The sequence below is a fragment of the Trachemys scripta genome, chromosome 19 (assembly GCF_013100865.1).
Source record: "Trachemys scripta elegans isolate TJP31775 chromosome 19, CAS_Tse_1.0, whole genome shotgun sequence".
Lineage (NCBI taxonomy): Eukaryota > Metazoa > Chordata > Testudines > Emydidae > Trachemys > Trachemys scripta.
Genome location: NC_048316.1, coordinates 14020456 through 14047611, shown reverse-complemented (window position 1 = coordinate 14047611; position 27156 = coordinate 14020456). Strand labels below are relative to the sequence as shown.

Sequence of the window (27156 nt, the reverse complement as noted above, 5' to 3'; positions counted from 1 at the left end):
CAAACGGGCACTGAACACAACTGATCAGGAAGTGTTCACATCCCCTTTGCACTGGTGTGAGGAAATACACAAAGCACAAGACAATGGAGAAGGAAGGTCACCATTTAATTTTCTAACAATAAATATAAACTAAGAATGATTCTTCATTCTGACACGCTTTGGAAAGGTACTAGCACACAGACATGCTGGAATGCTGAAATATGACCCGACGTGCAGAATAACCATAAGCCCCATATAATTTATTGATATACCCGGTTAGACGACAGGCCATCAGCTAGTAAGATAGAATGAACCATTATGAAGTTATAGCTCACTATACTAACACCAGATGGTACTAAGATTGCTTTAGTTGACATGCTCAGTTGCTCAAAAAACAGGTTTTTCACAAGAGTTGTAAAACCAGTTTCCATCTCTCTATTTTAGGAGACTAGTTTTCTATTTATACTGTATTTAAATTGAGTATTTTAAACTTCTTGGATTTTCAGTTGCTCCTTCTTTGTCTTTGGGCATGAGTGGGGCTAACTTTAAACTGGACTTTATTTGCTCCCAGGTGGTTGTTATTAATTTTTAACAAGAGAAAGTTAGAAGGCAATATTAGGGCTATGAAAGTTGCAGTTACACATGTGAAAAGAATCTCTGTAAAGAGCAGATCTGCTAGCGTGGTCATAAGACTCAGGGCATGTCTATACTGCCCTGCAGTTTGGACCACTGGGGTGTGAATAACAGTGCACACCAAAGAGCTACGCTTGTGTGGACACCATGGACGAGAACTAAAAAGTTCCTATTTCTCATTAATGTTATCTTGTTTGAAGAGGGTTAATGTGAATTAAGGACTTTTTGGCTTGTGCCTGCAGCATTCACACAGGGAACTTTTAGCAGAGTACTTTGGTGCACACTGCTATTCACTCCCCGGTAGTCCAAACAACGGGGCAGTGCAGATATGCCCTGGCTTCCACTATTCATGAGTGAGACAAACAACATGATTCACAGAAGCCTACACCAGTGCCAGTGGATAGGGTCTGGATCAGACTGGGAAAAGCCAAGTAGCGTAGCTAGGAAGCTTTCAGACTCCTGGCTCCAAACTGGTCCCAGATGTCTCTCTTCCCTTTTAATACAAAAAAGATGTTTTACCCAGCAACTTTTCTACTATCCCTCATCTCAGTAAACTCCAACCTCCCCCCGCCCGCCCCCAACCCCTGCCCACCTACAGAAGGGGGGTATGTTCACTATAAATCAATTACACGGTTTAATCCCTCCTCAGTATTTTTGCTGGAAGTTCTGTTCTCAGCTCTGAAACCTGGCTAGCTGGTAAGGCAAATTTTCTTCTTTGATTAACCACTCCACTATAACCAGGTGAATTAACACACACTAGAGATGCTGAAAACACCAGCTTGGGAAATATTAGATATAAATCTATTCTTAGGCACACAATCTTCTCATATGAGATAGCAATGCCAACTTGTTCAAGTTAAGGAACCACTCCAATCTTTCCCCCATAATACTTGCAAGGTAGCATACAGAAAGTACCCCCGAGGGTCACCTCAGTAGTTAATGAGCATCTAGAATTCCCTAATATTCTGCATCATTTCACCCTGGCAAGTTTTCTCTCTAGCCTAATTCAACTGTGCTCATCACATGCCCACAAAGAGTACTAATAAAACTGCACGGAATTATCAACTACCCAAGCAATGATTGGATAATGAATTACATACAGCTCAGGGGCGGGGGAGCAACTTTATTGACAGGACAGTCGTCTAGGTTGTAATATACATGCCCAAGTCATCTTTGTAGTTCTCCATCATATCAGCGGTGAAATAATCCTCTCATACCCTCTTGACACCCAGATACTATAGCAATTACTACCCTAGCCCTTAGGTATTATTGTTTGTATTGCAGTAACACCTAGAAACGCAAAACAGGATAGCGGCCCCATCGTGTTATGTACTGTAACAAACAGTCCTTGCCCCCAAACAGCTTACAGACAAGATAAATGGTGGGAGAAAAAACGTCCTATCTCCATTTACAGGTGGGGAATGGAGGCAGCACAGAGAGATTAAGTGATTTGCCTGAGGTCACACAGGGAGTCGGTGGCAGAACAGGCAACTGAATCCAGATTCCAGAGTCCCTGCTGAATCCCTCAAACAGAAGGCTACCCTTTCTCATACGGCAGAGGTACCTGAAAAGGATACCTACAGTGAAACCCACTGATCACGAGAACTCCCATTAATAAGGCATTCAAGTCCTGCTGTTTCCAACGGGCAAACCGCAACACCGATTATAGCAGGGGTGGCCAAACTGCAGCTTGCGAGCCACAAGTGTGTCTCAGGGAGCCCTTCATGTCCCCCCATTCTCCACCTACCAGACTGGGGCGACGGGGACGGATGATTCATGGCTTCTGCCCTGCAGCAGGCTGATAGGGCACAGGGCTTCTGCCCAGCGGGGAAAGGGGTAATGGAGGCACCTGCTGGGGCTCAGGGCTTCAGTCGGCAGCTCCCTAGCCACACCACCCTGCCACAGGGCAGAAACCCCGAGCCCTGGCAGTTGCACCCGGCTCTCCAACTTCTGAAAATTATCATATGGGGCTCGGCAGGTCAGTCAGTTTGGCCACTCCGGGCTCATAGGGGGCTTGGAGGACAAGTTCTGGCTAACGAAATAAAGTGATCGCAGTGCAAATCATTTCTAGTTCAAGGAGCTGTTCGGCCCGCCCTGTTATGGAAGCTCTCGGTTCAAATCCGAGACAACCTGCTTAAGTGGCATCGCTGCCAGGAAAGTCTACAAGTGCCCTGCGGAACAGCCACTCGGAGGAACGCTGGGATCCCACCCAGCACCTTTGATGCAAAGCCGAAGCCCGCCGGGACAGCCCGGTGCGGCAGGGATCCTGCTCCCAGCCTCCGGGGCCAAGTGTTACAGCAGGAGAAAGAGAGCGAGTTACTCCGGGCGAAGGCGGAGGAACGAGTCCGTCCGGGAAGCGCGGACAAGAGGGAGCCGCGCAGGAGAAACGCCGGGTTTCTCCAGGGGCAGGACGTGGGAATCCGGGGCCGGGCCGTGGCACAGCCCGTCCACGGGACACCAGGGCGCACCGGAGCGGGGGAGTCCCCTGGCTGGCGGGGCTGCGCCCGGGAGCGGGTCCAGCCCCCCTGCGATCCGAGCGCACCGGGCAGGGGAGGCGCCGCCACTGGGGAGCGCTCGGAGCCTGCCTGGAGCCGGGGCGCCCCGCGGAGGTTGGGCTCCAGGCGCCCCCAGGTCAGGGCACAGCTTCCCCCGGGAGGCGCCAGACTGGGACGGACTCGGCTCCCTCCCCCGGCAACGGGGAGCGAAGTCCGCGAGGGAAGTTACCGGGCTCCGGGGAGTGCGTCCTGCCCGGGCCCCACTCACCTGCGCGCCCCAGGGGCCGCTCCATGCCCGACGGCCCTCCCCAAGCGCTGCTCCGCGCCGCCGCCGCCTCCTCCTCCTCTCCATGGCAGGGCGGCAGCAGGAAGCGACCAGCAACCGGGCGGCTCCAGCAGCGCCCTCCCCGCGGCCGCTCCACGCCCCCTGGACGCCGCGCCCGGGTCCTAGAGCCTCCCGACACGGCCATGAGAGGCGTGTGCAGGCGGCCGGCCAAGCCCGGAACCGCCCTAGCCAGTGGGTGGGCTCGGGGCCGGCCCCCGGGATGTCCCCAGACTGAGATCCAGGTGGCCCTTGCTGGTGCCTACAGCCTCCCTAGCCAGGCCTGGGCTCTGAGTGCGGGAGCTGGGTTCTGATGTTCCCACAGCTGCTTCCCGTGGGACAGGGGTGTTACCTGACATCCCCATAGCACCTCTCCTTTCACTGGGAGTCTGGGACCCACTACTGAAGTGCCACCCCCTCTGGCAGGCCCGCTGGCAGCAATTCCCAGCCCCAGGGCAGAACAGTCAGTGGGTCCCCAGGCACCCACAAGCCACAGACACGGTCTGCCTGACATTTGGGCAGTGCTGCTGGGCGCGCTCTTCGAGCATGGCCAGGGCTTCTGCATGCCCACCCGGTAGGGTTGCCAACTGTCTAATTGCTCAAAGCCAAAGACCTGTGCCCCACCCCTGAGGCCATGCCCCTGTCCCTCCCATTCTCTGAGGCCCCACCCCTGCTCACTCTATCCCCTCTCCGTGGGGCAGGGAGCTTGGGTGTGGACTCTAGGCTGGGGAAGGGGGCTGGGGTGCAGGAAGGGGTCAGCACTTACCTCGGTCAGCTCCTGAAAGCGACCGGCACACTCCTCTGGCAGCGGCTCCTAGGTTGGGGGCCCAGAGGGTCTCTATGTGCTGCTGCCACAGGCACCGCCCCCACAGCTCCCATTGGCCACACCTTTCAGCCAATGGGATCTGCAGAGTTGGCGCTCGGAGCTCAGGCCGTAGGGCCATTCTGGCGGCTTCCGGGAGTGAGGGCGGGCAGGAAGTCTGCCTTAGCTGCGCTGCACTGCTGATGGCAGCAGGCGGGAGCCTCCGGGCCCTTTAAATTGCCTGGGCCCCTGGGCAATTGCCCCCTTTGCCCTCCCCACCCCCCCATTGGCAGGCCTGCCTTGGTGGCAGGTGTTCAAGAGCCAGATCAACACAGTTATTCTTACTTATTTCAGTATTGCCAATTATAGATCTGCTTGGGCCTAATTTTAAAACCTGACCTGACCCTGACCCCAACCTAAATGGGGTGAATCATTGTCAGGCCCAACCCTTCCCACTAGACCAGTTTCAGCATCCCGGTCATCCAGGGGGCTCAGCCTGGTGAAGCCTCCTGCACGCCACAAAACAGAGAGAGGGATAGCTGAGTGGTTTGAGCATTGGCCTGCTAAACCTAGTGTTGTGAGTTCAATCCTTGAGGGGGGCCATTTAGGGAATCTGGGGCAAAAATCTGTCTGGGGATTAGTCCTGCTTTGAGCAGGGGATTGGACTAGATGACCTCCTGACATCCCTTCCAATCCTGATATTCTATTTTATCTGGGGAGGGCTGCCAGTGGGTGGGAGGCACTGGGAGAGGAGGAGGGAGGGGGAGCTGATGCGAGGCTGCTGACGTATTACTGTGGCTCTTTGGCAACGTACATTGGTAAATTCTGTCTCCTTCTCAGGCTCAGGTTGGCTACCCCTGACTTAGGATATCCACTTCTCTCAATTGAAAAATAGGCCATATTGCAGATAATCCACATTGTCCCTGCCTTCTGACAGATGGTGGGAATGGTATCATCTGTCCCACCCTTTTGCACTAGCAGCTAGTGAAATTTCTAAAGCGCCTTGCGATCTTTTGGAACGGTACTGGTGTCTAATAGTAGTAGTGGTACATACTGTTTATATTACAGTTGTGCTCCAAGGCCCCTACCAGGATTGGGGCCCCATTTCATAAGTGGGGCACAAAGCCAGAGTAGACGCAGTCCCTGCTCCAAAGCCTGTATCCATTAACAAACATCAGATATCAAATGCCACATGTTCACTATAACTCAGTGTTTTGACTTTCAGTTTTCCATTTGCTGTGGCGCGCTAAGGGCCTGATCCAAGGTCAATCTGAAGTCAGTGGAACGACGTAGATTGACTGCAGTGGCCTTTGGATCGGGCCCTAAGAACAAAAAAGAAACCAGAGCTGTGGAGTCTCTGGGTTGGCAATCAGCCTTCTCCTCTACAGGAGCGCTCAGTTTTGTTTTAATCTCTGTTTACCACAGTATTTTCAGGCTTATCATCTTTTAGTAGGTCAAGAGCCCTACGCACAGGCTTTTGCTTTGGTTGTCAGTAATTACATCTGTTGCTCTGTATTGTGAACATGGCACTGGGGAGAATGCAAATAAATATCCCATTTACTCGTTGGCTGGAAAGCAACTTTGGTGTAAAAATGAACTAAGTCATCTTGATCCCGTGAGTGTGGCAGGGCTGATGCTGGAGAGTTAATCGCTCGCCTTCCTCTTTTCCTCTGGATTTGTGGTGTATTCCTTCGGGCAGCTTTTCTGAATAATGTAGCAGGTGCAGCCTCATAAAACAGAAGCAAAGGGCAACCAGAAAATCTGATTTTGTTCCCTTTCTCCACCAAAGGCTTTGAAGATCAAACAATAATCTTTTCATGAATCGGCTTATCTCTAACTAGGGCTATAGATACAGCTAATAGGATTTTTATGGCACCTCTACTTTGAAACCTATGTTTAAAAATGCTGCCTTTTTCCCAAACTTGCTTGTACGTAAGAACAGCCATACTGGGTCAGACGAATGGTCCATCTAGCCCAGTATTCTGTCTTCTGGGCCAATGCCAGGTGCTTCAGAGGGAATGAACAGAATAGGTAATCATCAAGTGATCCATCCCCTGTCGCCCATTCCCAACTTCTGGCAAACAGAGACTGGGGACACTTCAGAGCATGGTTTTGCATCCCAGCCCACCCTGGCTAATAGCCATTGATGGACCTATCCTCCATGAACTTATCTAGTTCTTTTTTGAACCCTGTTATAGTCTTGGTCTTCACAGCATCCTCTGGCAAGGAGTTCCACATATAGGGAAGATAGGATTTGAACCCAGGCTGCCTGACTCCAGTTCCCTCCTCTAAACACTAGACAACACTGCCTCTGAAGTTACTTTCTCCGCCCTAAATTCCCCTTATACAGTTTCATCTGGATCCGGTATTCTTCACCTCCTGTCCTAAACTAATGTATAGTGTTGTCATGCACTGTTAAACTGCTGCTATGTTCCAGCCCAGAAGTGGTTGCATATTAGCGGTGGATGAAGTAATTCTTTCCTGTGTAGATTCTGATAAAAATACCCTCTGGGTGAAATTCTGGAAATGAGCAGACAGTCTGACTAAAGGGCATGAGGGAAGAAGGAAGTAACTCCTTAGCCACAATCTGCAGTAGTCAGTTCTGAGTAGCTCAACAACCATGTCAAAGCCAAGGATTGTGGTGTTCAACCCTAAGCAGGTTTGTGTGCTAGTGGATTCATGATTTTCCTGGAGCTGTCCTTGCCGCTGGTGCTCCCCATCACATCTTTCTCCCCCATGGTCGGTGTCAGACAGGATTGCTGATTTGCCCTGAGCGGCCTCTGGAACCCTGTCTACACTGTGGGCATTTTGAAAACTGTTTCTAACATAGTTCAGTTCCCCTGGTGTTAGAAACACTGGGGGCCCTTGGGTGGATGGTAGATGGTGTCTTGACCTTCATCAGTGACTATCATCATCTAATTCTGTTCTGTAGATGTCTCAGCAACATGGTGCTGAAAATGCTGCCACTAGCCCATCTAGTCTGGGGTTCCTACTAACAACTACTCTTATTAAGGAATTCAATGTGACGGCACCACTTCATGGAACAAGAGTTTTCAGCAGAGACAGAGAGCCATATGCATCTCCGTCACTAGGGCTACAGAAATAGTTACTGTATCAGATAAGGGAGGAATTGTACTGAGAGGAAGCGATGAAATTGCTTAGATGTATTCTCACTCATTTCACCAGATGTGCAGTTTTGATCAATCAGTGGAAAATTATTTGAATGGTCGAGAAATTCAGACACAGTTTACTTCATTTCTGCTGTTGTTTCCCATTGACAGCGACTAGAACGTATGTAAAAGACCAGAATACATTATGCTGAATACAACCTCACAGAAGAGCTTGCAGTGCTGATAAGAACAGTTACAGCAAACATGGAAGTTAATTCAGAACTGAATAGTGATTTCAGGTGCCTCAATTTTTGGGTGTCCAATTCAAGACATCTTAAAAGAACCTGATATTCAGAGGTTAACTTCTCAGCACTTCCACAAAATCAAGCCCTTTTAAGATATCTCCTAGTGAGCACCCAAACAACCCCCACTAGCTTATTTAGCAAAATTAGGTATGAAATTTCATGTTATTTTGCTTCTGACATGTAGGAATATTTTATTTATCTAGCAGACATCCAGCAAGAACATTCAGTGTGTAGTACCCCTATGAGCAACTAAACCAGGGAAAGCCAGAATGATTTTAAAGGCAAAATTGAAGTGCAAGGCCTAGCTCTAATACAGATCAGTACATTCCCCAAGATTGGAGTTGTATCGAGACAAGTCTGAATAGAAGAACAAATCCTGATCCAACCTCCGTCCATCCGGAATTCTAGATCAGACTCATCTCTAGTTTTAAAGGAATAATATTTAGCTTTTATGCAGTTTTTTTCATCTGTAGATCTCAAAGCACTTTAAAAAAGAGAGAGACAAGGTATCAGAGGGGTAGCCGTGTTAGTCTGAATCTGTAAAAAGCAACAGAGGGTCCTGTGGCACCTTTAAGACTAACAGAAGTATTGGGAGCATAAGCTTTCGTGGGTAAGAACCTCACTTCTTCAGATGCCATCTGAAGAAGTGAGGTTCTTACCCACGAAGAAGTGAGGTTCTTACCCACGAAAGCTTATGCTCCCAATACTTCTGTTAGTCTTAAAGGTGCCACAGGACCCTCTGTTGCTTTTTTTAGAGACAAGGTAGGCGAGGTAATATCTTTTACTGGACCAACTTGGTGAGAGAGACAAGCTTGCCTCACCAATCTTGTCTCTCTAATATCCTGGGACTGACACGGCTACAACAATACTGCATATGTATTAAAAAAAAAAAGAAACAAGCATTGTTATACCCATTTTTCAGGTGTGAAAGTTGAGGCACAGAGCGGTTACATAACTTGCCTAGCATCACACAGTGAGTCAGCGGAAGCATTAAGAACAGAACACAGCTCCCCTGACTCCCAGGCCTTTGCCCAGGACAGTGACCCAGGATGGTACCCACTATAACAAAATAATACATACCAAAGGGAGGTCACAGTAAGTGACTCTAGCTGTATTGGATAAAAGGCATATGCCAGCTCTTCAGATGGAGCTATTACAATCTACACAGGGTGAGGATCTAGCCCCCATGCCACCATTATCTATGACATTGATATTCATGCATTTAAAAAACTTGCATTTTATTACTATTAAAGTTTATTTAAACTTAGCTCCTTATTAGGTTGGAGATTTCATATGGACCAATCCATTTTGGTAATATATGGAACATTATCTTAATAGGCATTAGATAGCTGTAACAGGGTCTCCCCAAACTCAGCATCAGACCCTGCCTCTGCCTTGGTTTCTCCACACTCATGTAAGCCCACAGGCCAACTTACCAGCCAGTTGCAACAAAGGAATTTCCACCATTATCAGTATTTCCATCCCTTTTCCTAGAGTTGTATTTATTGTTCAAATACAGTCCAATATCAATCAGCTAGGTAAACGGGTCCTGCTGCCTGGCCCCCCGAAGACCTACTGCCTCAGAAGGCTGCTTCTACTGAGCGAGCAGGTGTCACTAGCCAGGTCTGTCCCCTACCTAGTGTAACAAGCCCCTTTCTGGTACTTTCCCTGATCCAGACTCTCCGGCAATCCCCTACATACCGCTCCCTCCCAGCCCCCAAGTAAGCTGCTTGTTGCTCTTATCTCCCCACTTGAGATTCAGCTAGTCAGTGACAGGTGGGAGCCATAGGGCTATGCCTGACTTCCTTAAAGAGGTCTCACCCTGAAACAACAGCCCTAATATATGGGACAATATTTTCTCTGTTTCTTTTCTCGTTAGTATCATCTTCTTTTTACTGAACTAGCAAAACTTACAGCATTCGTTGACGTTGCTGCAAATGCAATTTTGCATTTACTTAGAGCGTTGTCTGAACACTTTAGCCCCTTCAAACAATTGCAATTTGCTTTTTTTCCCTAATGCTTCCACTGTACTCATCTGTCTCTATGGGCACTCTCTAGTTGGTGGCTAGTTTAACATGACTCCTTTGGAATTTACCTCTACTAACTTTGTGCAGCTAATGCAACAGCCTTATGGCTACGTGTTCCTGTGGTTTGCAAGGTGTATATCCTTTGGACACGTAGAGACCCAGGGACAAACCTACCAGATCCCACTGTCGCATAAACACATGCCTTATGTGATTATGATGCCATTAGACAAAGTCATAGCTGCAATTTTTCTATAGTAGCACAACACAGTGTTGTGGCTTGTTCAAAGTTAATTGGAATGGCGGCGGGGGAATTTCCATGCACAGTTCTGGTGCCGTTTATCTATGACTCATCTGCAGTACAATACAAAGCCCAAATGAGAAGCATTGCCCCTAAACTGTTCCAGCTTGTGACTGGCAGGCAACCCAGCAGAACAGACGGACCAGTTGGATCTGTCTAAGAGTCGAGCAGCAAGTGTCTACCTCACGCTGACCAACTTGGCACGCTCTGCAGTGATTATGACTGTGTGTCCGGTTTTACCTCCCCTTGGCTGGCACGTGTCCATTAATCGGGGCTTCCACATTTGCAGGTGCTTGCCGCACCTGACTGCCGTTCCTGCAGGGAGGGCTGGATCTTAACTCACATGGCACTATACAATCAGGATGTCTCTATGTACACTAAAATGCATGGCAACTCTTGTTGTCACGTTTCCCTGTGTCTAGTGGTAGTGCTTTCTTCCAGAGAGTTTCGGCCATCTATCCTTCTGCAGTTATTAAGGATTTGATTTAGTGGCATCGTACAGCTGTTAGATATTAAGGGCCTCAATCCTAACTCCATTGAAATTCCACGGACTCCAACAGGCTCACAAATTATATCTAAGGATCCAGAATCTGCTGGGGCTGAGTTTTCATTGCATCTTTTCTTGCTGGGGGGGTGAAGAAGATCTGTAGTCTCCTCAGACAAGACGTGCCTGCTGCTTGTCCTTTGGAACTCAGTTTTATTTGTTACCTAAGGCCTTAAAAGTCAGACAGAAGTTTCCTGTGAATATGAAACCCAAATTACATCTCCTCTACCTCTCCCCAATAGAGGTGAAAATAGCTCAGTGTGTGTTCCACAGGGTCACCTAGACAAATTCGTCTACCTGGAGCTATGGGCTCTTGCCTTCATCCCACTCCCAGTTCTTAATCTTCTTCCCAATTGAGACAAGCCCAGCCCAACCCAGCATGTAACCATGAGCCATCAGCCCTGCACCAGGTGGCCTCTGACTCACTGGTGGATCTGGGTCATGTCCAATTTCAGGGGCTGGTTCCCAGGGATAATGCCTTAAATTACTCTTAGCATGAATCGGCAGGTAATATTTTCGGCAGAAAGACAGAGCAGGCAACACTCCCTCTGTTGATTTGGTGAAGGTCCACCATGCCCATCCAAATTAAGGGCTTTATTTGCATGTGTACATGCAAATAACCCTCTGTAAGGCCAGCTTCAATGGGAGCACTTCATGAGTTAAGGACTGCAGGAATTGCAGGACTATACCCCACTCCTTGTTTCTCCACTCTGGGTGGTTGTGTTATGTTATGTTATGATTTCAAGATGGCAGCCCTCAGACTGGGGAAATCACTTAAGGATGTTTGGTATGAGCAAATTTTTTTTTATCTTGAGCATTGGTCATGCGGATGTCTTCTTGGAGTGGGGGTACGAAAGCCTCCATGCACAGCACTTTGGAAGTCCAGTCTGGTTAAGCAAGCCTTTCTCCACCTGTTCTACAACTATTTTTCAAACACGTCAACCCCAGGATCTGAACTCAGAACTAGAGCTGGTCAGAGAAACTTTGATGGAACCATATTCTTTAAGACTATGCAGTTCCATCAAAATTGAAACATTTTGGGAAATTGGGTCAATTCTTCTGGAATTTTGTTTAGGGAGAAAACAGGGAAAATAGTTCTGACAATGTCGTAATTTCTGGGTTTGACTTTTTTTGGAATGAAAGGTTTAAACTTTTGTTTTGAAATTACTTTGTTTAGATTTTTTTTATTTTGCATTTTATTATATAATAGTCAAAAATCTATAAAAGTCAAAATGGAAGGGAAACATTTCCATCTGTCAAAATGAAGTATTTTGATTGACCTGAAACTATTTTCCCCTGGAATTTTCCATAACAGAAAAATTCAGAATTTTCAGTTTTTGTTTCTGTTTGGAATAAAGCTAAATTTAGAGATCTCAAAATTCTTCACAAAGTGGAACTTCCATCCTCCCACAGCTCTACTCAGAACTCCCAGTATTAAGACCCAGACCTCGATTTACCTCCCTGCATATAGCTACATCAGTTCTTCCACATTTCCTCTCCTAATCACTTATGTAATATTTGTGAAGGCTGTCATATCAAGCCTACTTGATCTACAGGGGTAACTCCAGTAGCTGGCAGCAATAGTAGGCTGTTATATGTTCTATGTGGATTAGCCACTAGAGGAAGACACAACATACACTTTATATGTTTACATTAATGTTACTGGTTTTGTGATCTTATGTATTTAAATTGTTATTTACTCTGTCAAAAATGTGACCATTAAATGTCAGACTGAAAACATTCAGGAGACGCTGCTTAATTAATACTTCAGATTCTTCCCGGTTCCATTTTTAACTGGGTATCTTTCCAAATGTGTGATTAATGCTTAGCAAATTCCAAGTGGCACTCTAAAGGTTGGCAACAAGAGTGGAGTTTTATGTACATAAATAAGCTCCTTGTGCTCTGTTTCCCGTCGGGTTCCCATTCTGTAAAACTGAATATCATCCAAGGCTGGATGTTTTAGAGACAGTGGGCTGAGGGCAAGTCAGCTCTGTAACGATTAGAAGGGAATGTTAAGAACTGACCTTGGTATCACTTCTGTAACAGTGAAAGAAAAGTAGGCTGTACCGATGAAAAATAAAACCACGAGATGCAGCCTGTAGCAGACATGAAATAACAGAAGTGTCTACCAGAATGTTAAGTAGAATTTCCTTGCCAAATTCCTGTGTGGTGATTACATGCTCTGTCCCTGCATATAGTTATGTCAATACTTTCGCATTTCCTCTCCTACTCAGTGGTGTCATATTCTCCTGTTAAACACCCGTTCCTTTCACCATAGAGGTGTCCGCATTTCAGAGGCAGGTGGCATGATTCCTGTATGTACATGGGATTGATTTATCCATACCCAGACCGTTTGTTTTCTCTCGCCTCTGTCAACTCTGCCTTTCGAAACAGATTTGCTTCTCCTTGCTTGTCTCTCTGCTGCCCGTTGGCGGTGACTTTCTCCTCCCTTCAACGCTTTCCTTAAACCAATGGGACTCGCATGCACATATCAGAGGGCAGAATCTGGCCTGTTGTCCTTATGGAGCCTTTCCTATGTTCCCTCTTCTTGCCTCCTCTCTGGTGCACTACAACTGCCTGATATATCCGGATTCATTTGCATGACATCTAAATAGCTCCTTTCCTCCTACATCTATACTACAGTCCCCATGGTTGATGTATGTTTAAGTCTTTGACTCAGTTGCACTGTTGGCCTTGCCCATAGCAGGTTTGTCTCTCTTTGGGGCTCCTGGATTCAAATATGTGATGATAAACACTTTGCTGCTAACCAAGGAAATGATTCCCAGGTGAGCTCTCAACCAGTAAAGAAAAGGGCCATTCAAAGTGACATTTGATGCCACTGTTCTAGAATAGAGGATAGTATGTTACTCAGTAGGTGAAGTGGTTTTTGAGGTTACACTTCTGTGGAGGAAATTGGTTAGAAACATTTGCCCTATCTCTGTTTCAGCACAGTTCCAGTGGTTATTAAAACAAGGTATTTAATAACTGAATAAACCAATGATACTGAAATAGCTTTCACACGATACACACGTCACGGTTCCTTTCCTAGAGAAACAGTAAACGGTATCTTAGCGCCCACTGAATAGTCGCTTTCAGTTGTCAGTGGAGCTCATTGATGCAAAGCTGGCATTTGGACAACCGATTTTCCTAGAGAATTCAGTAAGTCTTAGATCTAACTAAAATGTAAGGGCCTGATCCGAAACCCACTAATGTCAATGGAAAAACTCACATTGGTTTTAAGAAGCTTTAGATCAGGCCCTTAGGTAAGGAATTGTGTGGGAATCTGATGCAAAGACAGCTGAGAATGTGGGTCTTTCCATTGACTTCCAGGAGCTTTGGATCAACTCAAATGTGCTTTCTGCAGACATTACGCCCATGCAGCAGCTGCAGGATTGGGCCCTGAATGCAGGACCGCCCAGAGGGTTCAGGGGGCCTGGGGCAAAGCGGGGGAGCGGACATAAAAAAAGGCGCCACCCGCTGCGGCGCTTGGACTCACCGGGCGGCGCTCCGAGTCTGCGGCGGCGGTGGGTCCTTCACTCGCTCCACGTCTTCGGCAGCACTGAAGGACTCGCCGCCAAAGTGCCACCGAAGACCCGGACCGCCGCCGGGTGAGTAGGGATTCTCGGCCAGGGCTCGCGGGGCCCCTGCAGGGCCCAGGGCAAATTGCCCCACTTGCCCCCCCGCCTCTGGGCGGCCTTGCCTGAATGTGAAATTCACCCCTGTGCAGAGAACACACACAAGATTTATGTGCCACTTAAAATCTAAGTACTTAAGCGGGTACCTAACTTTAAGCACACAAGTGGGCCCATTGAAATCAATGGGATTGCTCACATGCTTGAAGTTAGTCACATGCTCAAATACCAGGCTGAATTAGGGCCTATGGGCCAGATTTTTAAAGCTGTTTTGGTGCCTAAGGATGCAGGTAGGAACCTAACTAACTCTCGTTGATTCAATGGGAGTTAGACGCATATGCGCCTAGCAGATGCAGCCTCTAGCATGCTAGCTGATTGCTCCTAAATCCATATTCAGGCATCTAAGTTACCTAATTTTCAGAGATGCTGGGCACCCAGGACTGTGGAGCTACCTGTCTGTAAGTGAGATCAGAATTTAGCCCAGTATATTTAAATTTCCTTTTTCTAAATACTTGTTTGTCCCACTCAATACCTGAAAGGAAAAGAAAAATGAGAGAGAGGAAAAGAGGGAGCAGAAAATACGTGTTGTAAGTGATGTTCTCCTCCAGACAGAGATTTGAGTTTCATATGCTGCTTGCTTGATCTTTTCCCCCCCTGCCTTTCATTTTTTGCCATTCATGCTAATGAACCTTGCAGTCCCAGGGCATCTCTTCATCTCAGTTTTCCAAAGGGCTTGTCTGACATCTACTCTGCAGCCTTAAAAGTGTCAAATTGATCTTTCCTCTTTGTGGATCCCTTAGTGAGCCACTTGACTGTACTGGGCCAGGTCCTCAGATGGTGGGAACTGGCAGAGCTGGAGCAAGGCCTTTATGCCTAAAACAAACCCAACAGCTGCCTGCCTGACAATATGTTTCACCAAAAGAAAATATTTACTTAGAACCCAGAGCCCCGATGAGCTCCCATAACGTCTAATAAATAAACGAAAGCATCCTGTGTGCCCAGGAATGTATAGCAATAATTGTACCACAGTAAGACCATACCAATAATAATACAGCCAGAAAGTCCCCAAAGTACTTTACAGACTGCAGCAAATAGATGGCGCAGCCACGGCTGAAATGCATCCACCTCTGGGGAGGAAGACAGCACCCAGCCTATGCCAGACACGCTAAACAATCATTCGTAGGGAGGGAAGGGAACTATCATAAGAAGCTAGGCAGAATGTATGTACCAAGGTTTGAATTTGGCCAAGATATCAGGACCAATACTCTGCTTAGCTTGGTAAAAAGCATTCTGAGCTCTTCAATGGGGCAGGAGCTCATCTATCCACATTTTTAATCGGAGCAAGGACATCTCCAACAGCATATGCTCCTTAACGCCGTGCTGGGGCACTGGCTCAGGGCTGACTCACAGGGAAGAATGTCACCTACGGAATCGCCAGCATCGCTTCTGGTAGCAGCAGGCACTTCCCACCCAGGCACTGAAAGCTTGCCCATGTTGGTGAAATCACGAGACTGCAGGCTGAAAGAGTAGGGCTGCTCCTATCTGTCAATTTTGGAAGCTGTGAGTGCCCCAGAAGCTGAGAGGTGAGTCAGGTTTTTGATCTCTTGCTGCACAATGCTGAAGTGACTTCAGATGAGGAAGTACTGCCCCTGCCTGACATTACTGTCTATCCATGGTAGTTCTAAAGCACGGCTCACCATGGGATCTATGCCCTGGAGAACAATGAAAGGGCCTGATCCTTCGAGGTTCTGAATGGGAGGCATTTCACTGCCTCACTTCCCACTGATCTCCTGCAGCGCTCCCAGTGGGTGTTCACCACTTTGCAAAATGAGGGTTAGTGACAGCACTGAGGGTGCCCCAAAGGGCCAGACCTTTCCAGTCTCTCCACCCTGTTCCAAAGCACGTGTTGATTTTCATTCACCTAATTTCTCCTCCTCCTCCTGTTTCCTCTCTCTTTTTATCCTTCCTCCCCAGTGCGACATCAAAGCAATAGACAAACCTGATGGGCTGATGTTGGGTCATGACAACTGGAAGCAATCTCACTGGGGCTGGTCTTTCCTGCCCCATTCAAGCTGGCAATCCCGGGTCGCCACAGTCATCCCATAAGTGCGTTTTGTATTTGTGGGGGACCCACCCAGAGAGAAGAATGGATCAGTCAGGTCATTGGCTGAGCATTGCTATCGTTTCACTGAGGGCCCAAGTTCATTTCTGAAAATTTTCTGGAATGCTTGCTGGAAATCTTTGACTATAGGGAATCAGTACTGGATTTATCTGGGTCCCTCGGCATTAACACAATACAGACACTTTAAACAAAGACACGCCACTGTGTTAGGTTTGAACAGAGTTTCCTCTAGCAACGGCTACAATATGTACAACCAAAGAAGTCTGCGTTTCAGTCATTCTCTTCAGATTTCTTTCCCATTTGCTGGCCACAATGTCACCATTGATTTCAGTGAGTCCTGTCTTGCTTGAACAATCCAATTCATTACACATTGGTGACTTCCAGGCTGCCAAAGCGTTCCAGGCGGCACTGCTCTGGCCTACTTAGCTTCATATCCTCACAGCACTCTTCGTTTTTGAGCGATCCATAGTCGTCATGGAAATCAGTGTCTTTTCCGCTGAATCCCCTTCCAATTTTCCCCAGGGGAAGCTGCAAATGAAATCAGAGGAACGTAAGGATAATCTCCATCATCGTATGGAGATTTTTAAGAGCAGGTTAGAAAAACACGTCAGAGATGGTCTAGATCAGGGGTAGGCAACCCATGGCACGCGTGCCAAAGGCGGCACACGAACTGATTTTCAGTGGCACTCACACTGCCCGGGTCCTGGCCACCGGTCCGGGGGGCTCTGCATTTTAATTTAATTTTAAATGAAGCTTCTTAAACATTTTAAATACCTTATTTACTTTACATACAACAATAGTTTAGTTATATATTATAGACTTATAGAAAGAGACCTTCTAAAAACGTTACAATGTATTACTGGCATGCGAAACCTTAAATTAGAGTGACTAAATGAAGACTCAGCACCCCACTTCTGAAAGGTTGCCGACCCCGGTCTAGATAATACTTAGTCCTGCCAGGAGTGCAGGGGACTGGACTAGAGACCTCTCGAGGTCCCTTCCAGTCCTACGATTCTATTGTCTTGGGGAGAAAGAGACAGGATGCAGGATATTGTCATGGAGGGAAGGGGGCACCAGATCTGCTTAATCAAGAACTGACCCAAAGCTCCTTTAAAATCCACTTACAGTCAGAAGTAGGATTGTAAAGATGTCATTGCCGCAGAGTTCCATATCACAAGAGCTTCCAGATCCAAATTTGCTCAGTATACAAAGCAAAGGTTTGTTTCTCTCATTGCCAGCACTGGAAACTCAATCTGGACTCTGAGGGTATGTCTACTGAGGAGCTCAGTCTAAGGAGTATTTAATAGCAGCGTAGACTGGTGCTCGGGCTATGGGACACTGCAAATGGGGAGGGTCCCAGAGCTTGGGCTCCAGCCTGAGCCCAAATGTCTACACTGCAGTTAAACAGCCCCTGAGCTTGAACCCCATGAGCCTCAGTCACCTGGCACGGGGCAGCCCTGGGTTTTTAATTGCAGTGTAGACATACACCAGACAAGGATCTTGCCCTCAGGGGTAAGTTAGTATAGCTCCGCTGGAGCCAACAGAGTGACGCTGATTTACACCAGCCGGTCTGGAGCGTCCAACCCTGTTCGTTCTGCCTCTTGCACCCATAGCGTTAATAACGATTCTGTAATCAGAATGGCACTGACACCTGTTGATTCCCGAGGCAATACCAAATCCGACTCGCTCACCAATAGCTGGACTGGCTGTTCTAAGAGGAGACAAGCATGTTTGTTCGAGTGAAGTCAGCAGGGCTGCATTTGTATTAAGTAAGAAAAAGGTATTTTTTTAAAAAAGTGTAGTAATAAGCAGAAAAGTGATTAAATCTGGCTCATCTTTACGCCACAGATCTGGTTCCCCGAGTCTGTCTTACTGACTAAAACAAGTCCCTATTGCTTAGCGTTGCCTAGCCAATACAGCTGCAGGAGAACAAGCTGGATCTATTCTGGCTCAGGTGTCCTCAATAGAATTTTTAACTAAGTTCTGTCGGCAGATTCCTCATTGCCAGTCATATCAGTGCACAGCTTGATTGTCAGCTCCCTCGCTGAGGGGCCCGATTCTGCCACTTGGACTCGGGGTACTTCCAGTCAAACTACCCACAGAATGAGGCGTGAGTAAAGGTAGCAGAATTAGGTCTTCCGTTTTCAGGGCTGATGGTTAGGAATTTATTATTATTTTGTGCTTATAAACTGGGTGAATCTAACCCCGAGTCACTGAACTATAAGAAGCAGGGAAGTTCCAGGGTGGCATTTTTACAGTTACTTTTCAGAGGAGATTCCACCCACACTTTAAAAAATGGCTTCTCTGGTGATAAAGCCTCACATTATGGCTTGAAGTACGTTTGTCTAGTTTGCATCTGCTCCATACTTCCAAACAACCACCCTGCAGCTTCCATCAGGGACTCTGCGTTCTCTATCTGTTGTTCCTAAGGAAGAAGTTGTGGGGGGATGGTTTCAGAGTCTGTCCTGAAGTCCCCCATTGTTTCCCCTTTAACCCTAAAAACCCAGGGCCAGTTCCTCCACGGGTGTTAATCAGTACAGCACCATTAAAATCAATGGCGAGATTTCAGTTTGGGATCAGCTGAGATTCCAGCCCTTGTTTCAGGCTGGCCCTGCCTTCTAGCCATCTGGCGTGGCATGGCACATTGCCAGTAAATGGAGTTCACAATACTGGCCAGCAAGGGGCGCTAGAAAGCAACATAAGATACTAACCCTACAAAAGGGCTGATCCAGTGCTCCCTTGAGATCTCTGGAGAAAGCTTTGACTCTTTGGAGCCAATGAACTGCACTGCCTTAGACTGCTGGCCCAACACCTATGTGTATAAGAGTATTTCTAAATATTTCTAAGACTATTTTAGAGTGTTTCTAAGATATATATATATATAGAGAGAGAGAGAGAGAGAGAGAGAGAGCGAGCGCTATTTTTTAAATGAATGCAATTAATTATTTCATTAGCTCACACATGCCTCTTCTGAGTATCTACATCCCCAATTATCATGGAGATGAAATGACAATTCCAAGCAGAAAATCAGTCATTTCCAGCGGGGAGAAGAGAGTCATTTGGACTTGGTGATTAAATGGCCCAGCCTATGCAAGTTATAATTGGTTTGTTATTGAGCTACTCATCACATAAATTCCAGGCTTAAAAATGCCAACTTTCCCTGGGCTTTTCAGGGCAATTTAATTACCTTAAAGAATATGATTTATAGTCACCCATCTTGCATTATGCTGCTTAATGCCCTTACTCGCACTGGTTGATAACTGTTATTAGCATCAGTGAGGGGAAAATGCAGAGGGGTTTACTAGGGCAATCTAGAGTTCTCCTGCCTGCCCAGTTTTTCATGGGTCTCTATATGAACCGCCATAGGCTGTACTGATAGGACCATAAAAGTGAAGAGATAGAACTTCAAAGGGAGAACAGCAGGGAAAGGGGATCTGATCCAGAATAAGCAGTAATCAAGTCATCTTTTCAAAACAGCTCAGGCCCAGATTTTTCAATCGTGTTTAGTAACCAGTTCGGGCCGGAGTGTCATATTTGCCTCCCCGCCAGCCTCCACTATAAAAACGTGACCAGACTTACCCTGCTTGCTTTGCACTTTAAGCTGTTCCCCTCCTCCTTGCTCTGCCTGGTAGCGCTGGAGGAGCGCCTGAGCGAACCCTGTTTGAGGAGAGTTGACGTTCCATATCGGTCGCTCTCTAGAACACCTGTAGGGCTGAGCAATGAACAGGCACTCATCTCACAGCAGTTTTGAATGTGGGGTCAGTAAACGAAAGAGCCACGTTCCCAAACCCTTCCAGGTTGGGGGGGGAAAACCCACCAAATCGAACAAGTGGTGGCTGGATTTTTTAAAAGGACTGGTTCGTCCGATGACCAGTTATAACATGCATCCAAGACAGCCAATAATTGAGGCTCAATTGTAACATACATGCTAGGCAAGGCCGGCTCCAGGCACCAGACGAGAAAGCACGTGCCTGGGGCGGCACACAGTAAAAGGCGGCATTCCGGCCAATCTTAGGGCAGCACGTTCCGGTCGCCCTGCCGTGGTTCTTTTTTTTTTTTTTTTTTTGCTTTGGCAGCCCGGTCTGCAGCTCCGGAGCCCCCAGCCGGCTCCCCGCATTCCGGTAGTCCCAGCCCAGCCCTGCAGGGGCACGGACCCTGGCCTGGGGGGCAGGAACTAGCGATCCCTGCTGCTCACTGTGCCGCCGGGCTCCCCGGGACGCGCCACTCCCTGCCGCCTGCACTGGCCTCTGCCTCCTGCGCTGCTCTGAGCCTGGCCCAGCCGAGCCACCTTTAAAGGAGTGGCTGAGCCAGCACCTCCTGCAGCCCCTGGGGGCTCTGCCTGCCTGGCCGGGAGAGGCACCCCAAGGCCGGAAGGGTGAGCCCCTCTCGCCTGGCTGCGAGCGGGCTGCAGCGCCTGGCTGCCCACAGGCGGAGGGAGCGGGCGGGCGCTGCACTTCATCCCCGTACGAGCCGCCTTGACCGCCCTCCACGCACTCCCTGAGGCCGCCGTGTTTTTTTTGCTTCAGCAGTCCGGCCGCCTGTTTGTTTGTTTTTTGCTTAGGCAGCAAAAAAACTAGAGCTGGCCCTGATGCTAGGGCAGGACTAATGTGATCTCATTCTGCACAGTGTATTGTGATGGCCGCAGGGATCAAGAAAGAATTTTTCCCCCCTTCTCTATGTGTAGAGGTGCGTATTTGGCCAAGTGTATGGCATTTTTGCCTTCCTCTCAAGCGTCAGGTACTGGTGACTGGCCAAAGTCCCATGAACCAACATTGTCCGCCAGAGTCAGGCCCAAAACAAAACTTCAACAAACCCAGTACTTGTGAAAGGCCAGATTCAGAGCCAAACTTTCCACCTGGCCCCCCTGTGTCTATCATGAGATGAACAAAAACCTGGCTCCACGTCCCCAGAAGCTTCAGAAGAGGTCAGCTCCATTTGTGCTCTGACTCGGATCAGCAAATTCCTGCTTCCCAAAATAATGAACTTCAGGCAATGAACAGCACTCTGGGCTTTCCAGCCGGACATAGATGAGGGTGCATTTGCGAAAGCGAGATTTTACAGGGTGCAGGGAGGAAGACATAACAGGCCCCTATCCCATCTGTGTCGTGACATAGTCCAGTCCTCTCCATTGCTCAGAGTTTGTGTAACCTGCTCCTTGCTGTCATCCAGTCGCTTTCAATTTGCCTTCCCATCAATCGACACCCTGGCTTTCTACTTCCCAGCAGCCATTCCCTCCCAGTGCCACAGTCCCCGGCAGCCATGTTTTCTTCTCGCTCTGCAGTGTTAGGTGGTGGTGACACAGCGGCACACGGAAATCTTTTTGCTGCTGCTGCGCTCGCTCGAGGGACACAGGGTCGTCAGTCCCTGCACCTGCCTCACTTTTGTGCTTTCATGGACATTCCCCTTTTCTTCACAAGTGTCATTTGATCTCACAAGCCGATCTCCTGTGGCCAGCAGTGGGCTAGGCTCCATTCTCAGACACCGTGGGGCCAGGGTCGTTCAGCCTCCCCACTGTCAATGCACTTGCTTTGATTTTACACAACTACTTGGGAAGTGACTCTTGTCTCACCAGCCTTTCCGTCTCCTCCTCCTCCTCCTGCTGCCGGCCCATTATTAGCTCTAGCCCACTGGCTGCTATGCTGGTCTTATTCCCTCCCTGCAGGAGGGAGAAACCATTGCTGACAACTCGGGATTCCTCTAATGGGAGAAATGGATTCGGGATGCTGCCTCCTGGCTCCCCCTCTGTGAGGTTCCCCTCAGGCACCTCATCATCTCTGATCATCTCATATCCTGCTTCACCCCTGAACAGGTATAGCCTGGAGAAAGGCAGAGTAAACTTCCTCTCACTGCCCCTCTATCCTGAGCTGAAGGGACCATCTCTGGAAACGAGGATGGGGACATTTTCCAGACACATTCCGGCCCTGACCTCTCTGCCTCTTCTACCAGTTGGGACAATGGACTGAAACTCCCCAACTTATTCTATATAGGTCTCCAAAGACCCAGTAAGATGGTAGCATCTTTAAAGTTTCTCCCGCCATTTGAACAGCTGACCTAGCAGTGAAATCCTTCCCCTCTCATTAGCAGTGCCATGAGCCATCCTTTGGACAGCTGGTTGTGATGCCAGGAGAGTGGGCTGTGCCTTTGCCGTTCTGGCTGCGTGACAGTAACAGAGCAGTAATCAGGGCAGGCAGAAATATCGCTTTCTAGTGGATGGGTTCTGCAATGCACAATGCTGCCATCCCCAGCGCAACGCCTTCTGCTGTCAACACATCTAATTGCTAGTACAATATTGACAGCTCAGAAGCTCCAGGGCTCCCAATTTGCCTGGGCTCTTTGGGGGTGTGTGTATGTGTGTGCAAACAAAAGCACAATATTTGCACTGTGAACCATCTGTTTCGGGCGAGCCAACTAACCAGAGCCATCTGTATAGTTGGGCCTGCAGAAGCTTGAAATCTCACTGCCTGCGCTGGAAATTTGCAGGAGAATTCCCCCTCTCAGCTCTCAACTGGATACTTTGCATAAATCCTGCTTGCGTGGACAGAAGGGCCAGGCAATGAATGAATGGCGCATACGCCATGCAGAGCTGTGGTGCACATGCCGCTACTCTACCTTGCCCAAGGTAACAGAAGTCCAACTCAGCCTGTTATACAAAGTTGTTTGTAAAAGTCAGCAAAAAGAGGCGATTAACAGCCTGATACTAACTGGACTGTTTAGGTTGCAAGCACTGTGCTAAGGGATCTGCAAAGCTCCTGGTAAAGTCACAGGGCGGCGTGAGAATGAGCAGAAAGATTCTAGAGATGGGTGAAAAGGTTTATGTTGGAAATGAGTGGCATGTATGTCCATTTCCTCGGGCATCATTGACTGGGGGAGGGGGGGGGTGTCACGACATGGATGCTGGGGAAGAGGAAAGCATGGACTGCAAGGAGTGAGCTTCACCATAATGGCTGCCACCCTCACCATCACTTGGGGCCCCAGGATCCACCAGGACACTGTTGGGCCTTAATCATATGATCCTGAGACCATCCTGACCAGACCAGGCCAGAGAGAGGGAACCAATGACATTACCAGCTGCCCCAGCTTCAGCTCAATTCGGAAAGATGGCTGGCATGTATGAGACTTTGGTTCCTGCTCTCATTCCCTCCTTCATGTGTAATTTTCCTTCCTCCCCTTAATTCTCCTCTTCCCTGTCTCCCGTCTTTCTAAAAACTGTCTGGCTCAGCTGGCCAAGACAACTCCATCTTTGCAACGCTGCTGTAAGCCTGGTGACCAGAAAGCCAAGCTAAAAGCAATGCCCTAAACAGCCCGTTGCTGGAACAAGCTCGGAGTAGCTGATAAGACATTGGGCAGTGCCTGCATTGTTCCAGCAGCAAAGTTGCAAGTGAAAGTCAGCACCAGAAACGGAAGCTGTATTTTCTAGTTTAGCTGTTCTTTTCTCTCCCGGTGTGCGCGCCTGTGTGTTCTGTCTTAAAGAAAACAGGACTGGACGTCACCAGCAGCAACAATACCCGCTCCACACAACCGCAGCTAACTTGGTCTCTTTTTCACCTCCGAAAGGACAGATAATACCCTCTGACAGACTGTCACACGGGGGTTTCTTCCTACCAACAAATACTAAATACAGCTCAAATGGTTTCTTAATGGGTGGTTGTTACAATCAAAGTAAGCCATGATAATTGGACACAAACTTAGGGTGACCATATTTCCCTATGCTGAATACGGGACACCTGGTAAAATTACTCATATTCAAGCGAGTTCGATGGCGGTCAATCAGAACTACGCTGTATAAACATTCAAAGTAACATCAAGCTGACTAAGCCCCTGTTAAAAAGAAATACGAAGTAGTTGGATGCTTTTTATTTACCTTCTTATCTTTAAGGCGTTGGAGTTCACATGGGGAGAGGTGACACACACACACTCCCGTACACCTCTCTCACTGGGGGGCATGGGTGTGTGACCGACCGACGTGACCCTCCCTTCCCGGTGCTCTCTGCCCTTCCTGCCTAGCTGGGCCCCCAGGATGGACCTGCCTCTCCTTGTACCTGGCGCCATGTCTTCCCGAGGCAACAGGTGGGTGGGTGGAGGCACACAGGGTCACATGCCCCCCTCCCCAGATTTTGGCCAGGATTCATACCAGAATGTGGCCAGCAGCAGCCTTTCGGCACGGGGCGGGAGGGAAGGGATAGGAACTGCTTCCAGCCGCAGGGTGGGGGTGGGGGAAAGGGATGACCTGGCCCAGGTCTTTGCAGAACTCATCTTTTCCCACCTCCCCACCCCGCTTGTCCCTTCCTGCCCACACAGCGTCAAGAGGCAGCTAACACTTCCAGGCTGCTGCTGGCCACCGACATAACCCAGCTGCCACCTGTCCCCCGACTACAGCGGTCCTAAGCCCCTGCCTGGGGGGCTGCCGTGGAGCCTGCAGGGTCGGGGCATGAACAGTCTGGAAATCACTTCCCCCTGCCACTCCAGAGCTTAGCTGAGGGGCGGGGCGGCTTCCCGTGCCAGCATGGTGCGGGGCTTTGGCATATGCAGGGCTCGGCTCCTCCTGGCCAGCGCCCCGGGCTGCAGGGTCTGGGCCTTTCCCAGGGCACCAGCTCAGCCAGAGACAGTGGGGAAGGAAGGAGCTGTCGGCCAGGCTGTTGGAGAACTGAGTGCCTGGAGCAGTGGCTGATTCTCCGCACAGCGCTGGGAGCGGGACGTGCCCCGCCAGGGCGGGAGATGGAGGAAGAGCAGGGCTGGGGGGAGTGAAAAGGCAAAGCAGGGAGAGGACAGTGAGAGGGGGAGCACGTAAAGGGCCAACGGGGGGGCAGCAGAGGCCACACGTAATCGGCCGCTGCCTGGCACCTACCCGCACTCACCAGCCACCGCAGCTCACAGTGCGCTGCCCGAGCTAGCTGGAAACGTGCTGGGGGCGCAGCCCTGCTGGCCGAGAGCTGGCATGCAGCAGGGGCTGCGCTGACAGACCAGCAGGGCCCCACGCTTTGCCCCACCACCAGCCTTGCACACCCACCCCCATTGTCGGCCATTGGACGCCCCACTCACCGCTGGTGGGCAGGCGGTTGGTGAGCAGGGATCCAGCCAGCAGCAGGACCTGCCAGTACTGATGTGGGGGAGACAGAAAATATGGGACAATTTGCCCGTTTTTAAGAAAAAAAGTTTGGACACCTGCAGGAGGGCTTAAATTCAGGACTGTCCCTTTAAAAACGGGACATCTGGTCCCCCTCCACAAACCCCCAGACCACACTTTGCTAATAAATATTGTAACAGTGAACCTGGGTTTTATTAACCTCTTATCCCTGGTTGGGACTGAGACCCCTCACCCCTTTCAATACAGCACATTGCCCAGAGAGGCAGATTTTGTCCCTGGACTGGCAACAATGAAGGACGACATTTGCATCCCAGCTGACTCAGACCTCCCCAAAGCACAACAGCCGTGAGAACGGTGCAAATGCTTCAACAGATTAGATTGGATCTACGCAGTTCAGCTACAATCACAACAGCTGGCTGTATTCTAGCCTTAATCTACAATCATTGGGTGTCAGTGTGAATGTTGTGCAAAGACTGACGGGAGAGACCCACCCTTTATGAAACCTCCACACCGATCAGAACTTTCAGCAGCACCTCAGAGCTCGCCACCTGTCCATTTATCAGCATTTCATCCATTGGTAGCAGCAGGCACTCAGCTTTTTCCATCTACAAGTCAATCGGAGTGAAACACATTCCCTGGGTGGAGGGCCAGCATGAGGCTTATGCGCCACCACTTAAATCGCACTTAATCCCTCCAAATGGAGCTTTATCCAATATTTACATGATGATCACTGTCTTGGCCAACAACAGGTATTGACGCACGGAAGCCTACAGCTGAAAGCACAAGTCTCTACAGTTTGAGCTAAAAAGCCAGATTCTGTAGCAGGGGCTATAACAGACTCATATCCTGTGTGAATTAGGCACACAGGGGGCACATAATAGACTCCGACTAGTGGGTTACACAAGAGACTTGTGCTGGCTTTCTGACAATGGAGAATTTCACACTGGGATTGTAATTCCAAGCCAGTGGTACACAGAACATTATTTCAGAGCTTTAGAGAGTTTAAAACCAGAAGGTACCATTAGATCATCCATCCTGACCCTCTGTATATCATAGACTATTAAATTTCACCCAGATTCCCCTATACTAAGCCCAAATACATTAGTTAGATTAAAGCGTTTCAGTCCTCAGGAGCCAGACAGAAAACAGGGGAGATCAAGATTTTGCCAATGTCTGAAGCCCTGCAGTGGCATGGGATTGGTTAGGTGAGCTAAACTCAAATGATCTCAGCAGGCGAACCATGCCCCAGAGTGTGGAGGAAAGAAAATACACCTCATGGTCTCTGTTAAGCTCGCCTGGGAAAAATTCCTTCACGACCCCAAATGTGGTGAGCAGTTAGACCCCGAGCATGTGAGCAAGACCACCAGCCACGCATCCAGATACTTAATACTTTTGTCTGTCCATCTCTTCATTTATATAGGACCAATTTATCCTAGATGCCTATATACAAATGCGAGAAGTATGGGTAATAAGTAGGAAGAACTGAAAGTGCTAATAAAGAAATACAACTATGACATTGTTGGCATCACCGAAACTTGGTGGGATAATACACATGATTGGAATGTTGGTATCGGTATGGATGGGTACAGCTTGCTCAGGAAGGATAAACGGGGGAAAAGGGAGGAGGTGTTGCCTTATATATTAATAATGTACACACTTGGACTGAGGTGGAGATGGACATAGGAGACGGAAGCGTTGAGAGTCTCTGGGTTAGGCTAAAAGGGGTAAAAAACAAGGGTGTTGTCATGCTAGGAGTCTACTACAGGCCACCTAACCAGGTGGAAGAGGTGGATGAGACTTTT

The 27156-nt window shown here is 48.6% G+C and overlaps 2 protein-coding genes across 7 annotated transcripts in view; both read right to left on the bottom strand.

The window, feature by feature from the left end:
- The window catches only part of TMEM51 (transmembrane protein 51), a 36674-nt gene extending 33151 nt beyond the window's left edge, over positions 1-3523 (bottom strand). The window contains exon 1 of the mRNA XM_034753302.1: positions 3376-3523. The gene's annotated coding sequence lies outside the window, so the exon portion shown is untranslated. The remainder of the gene's footprint in view (positions 1-3375) is intronic.
- A 10631-nt stretch (positions 3524-14154) lies between these two features.
- The window catches only part of KAZN (kazrin, periplakin interacting protein), a 745023-nt gene continuing 732021 nt past the window's right edge, over positions 14155-27156 (bottom strand). For all 6 annotated transcript variants that reach the window (XM_034753335.1, XM_034753338.1, XM_034753336.1 and 3 more), the window contains 2 exons: positions 19849-19981; positions 14155-16797 (listed from right to left, as the gene is read on the bottom strand). In XM_034753335.1, coding sequence (XP_034609226.1) covers positions 16633-16797; positions 19849-19981 — 298 coding nt within the window. In that variant the 3' untranslated portion in view covers positions 14155-16632. The remainder of the gene's footprint in view (positions 16798-19848; positions 19982-27156) is intronic.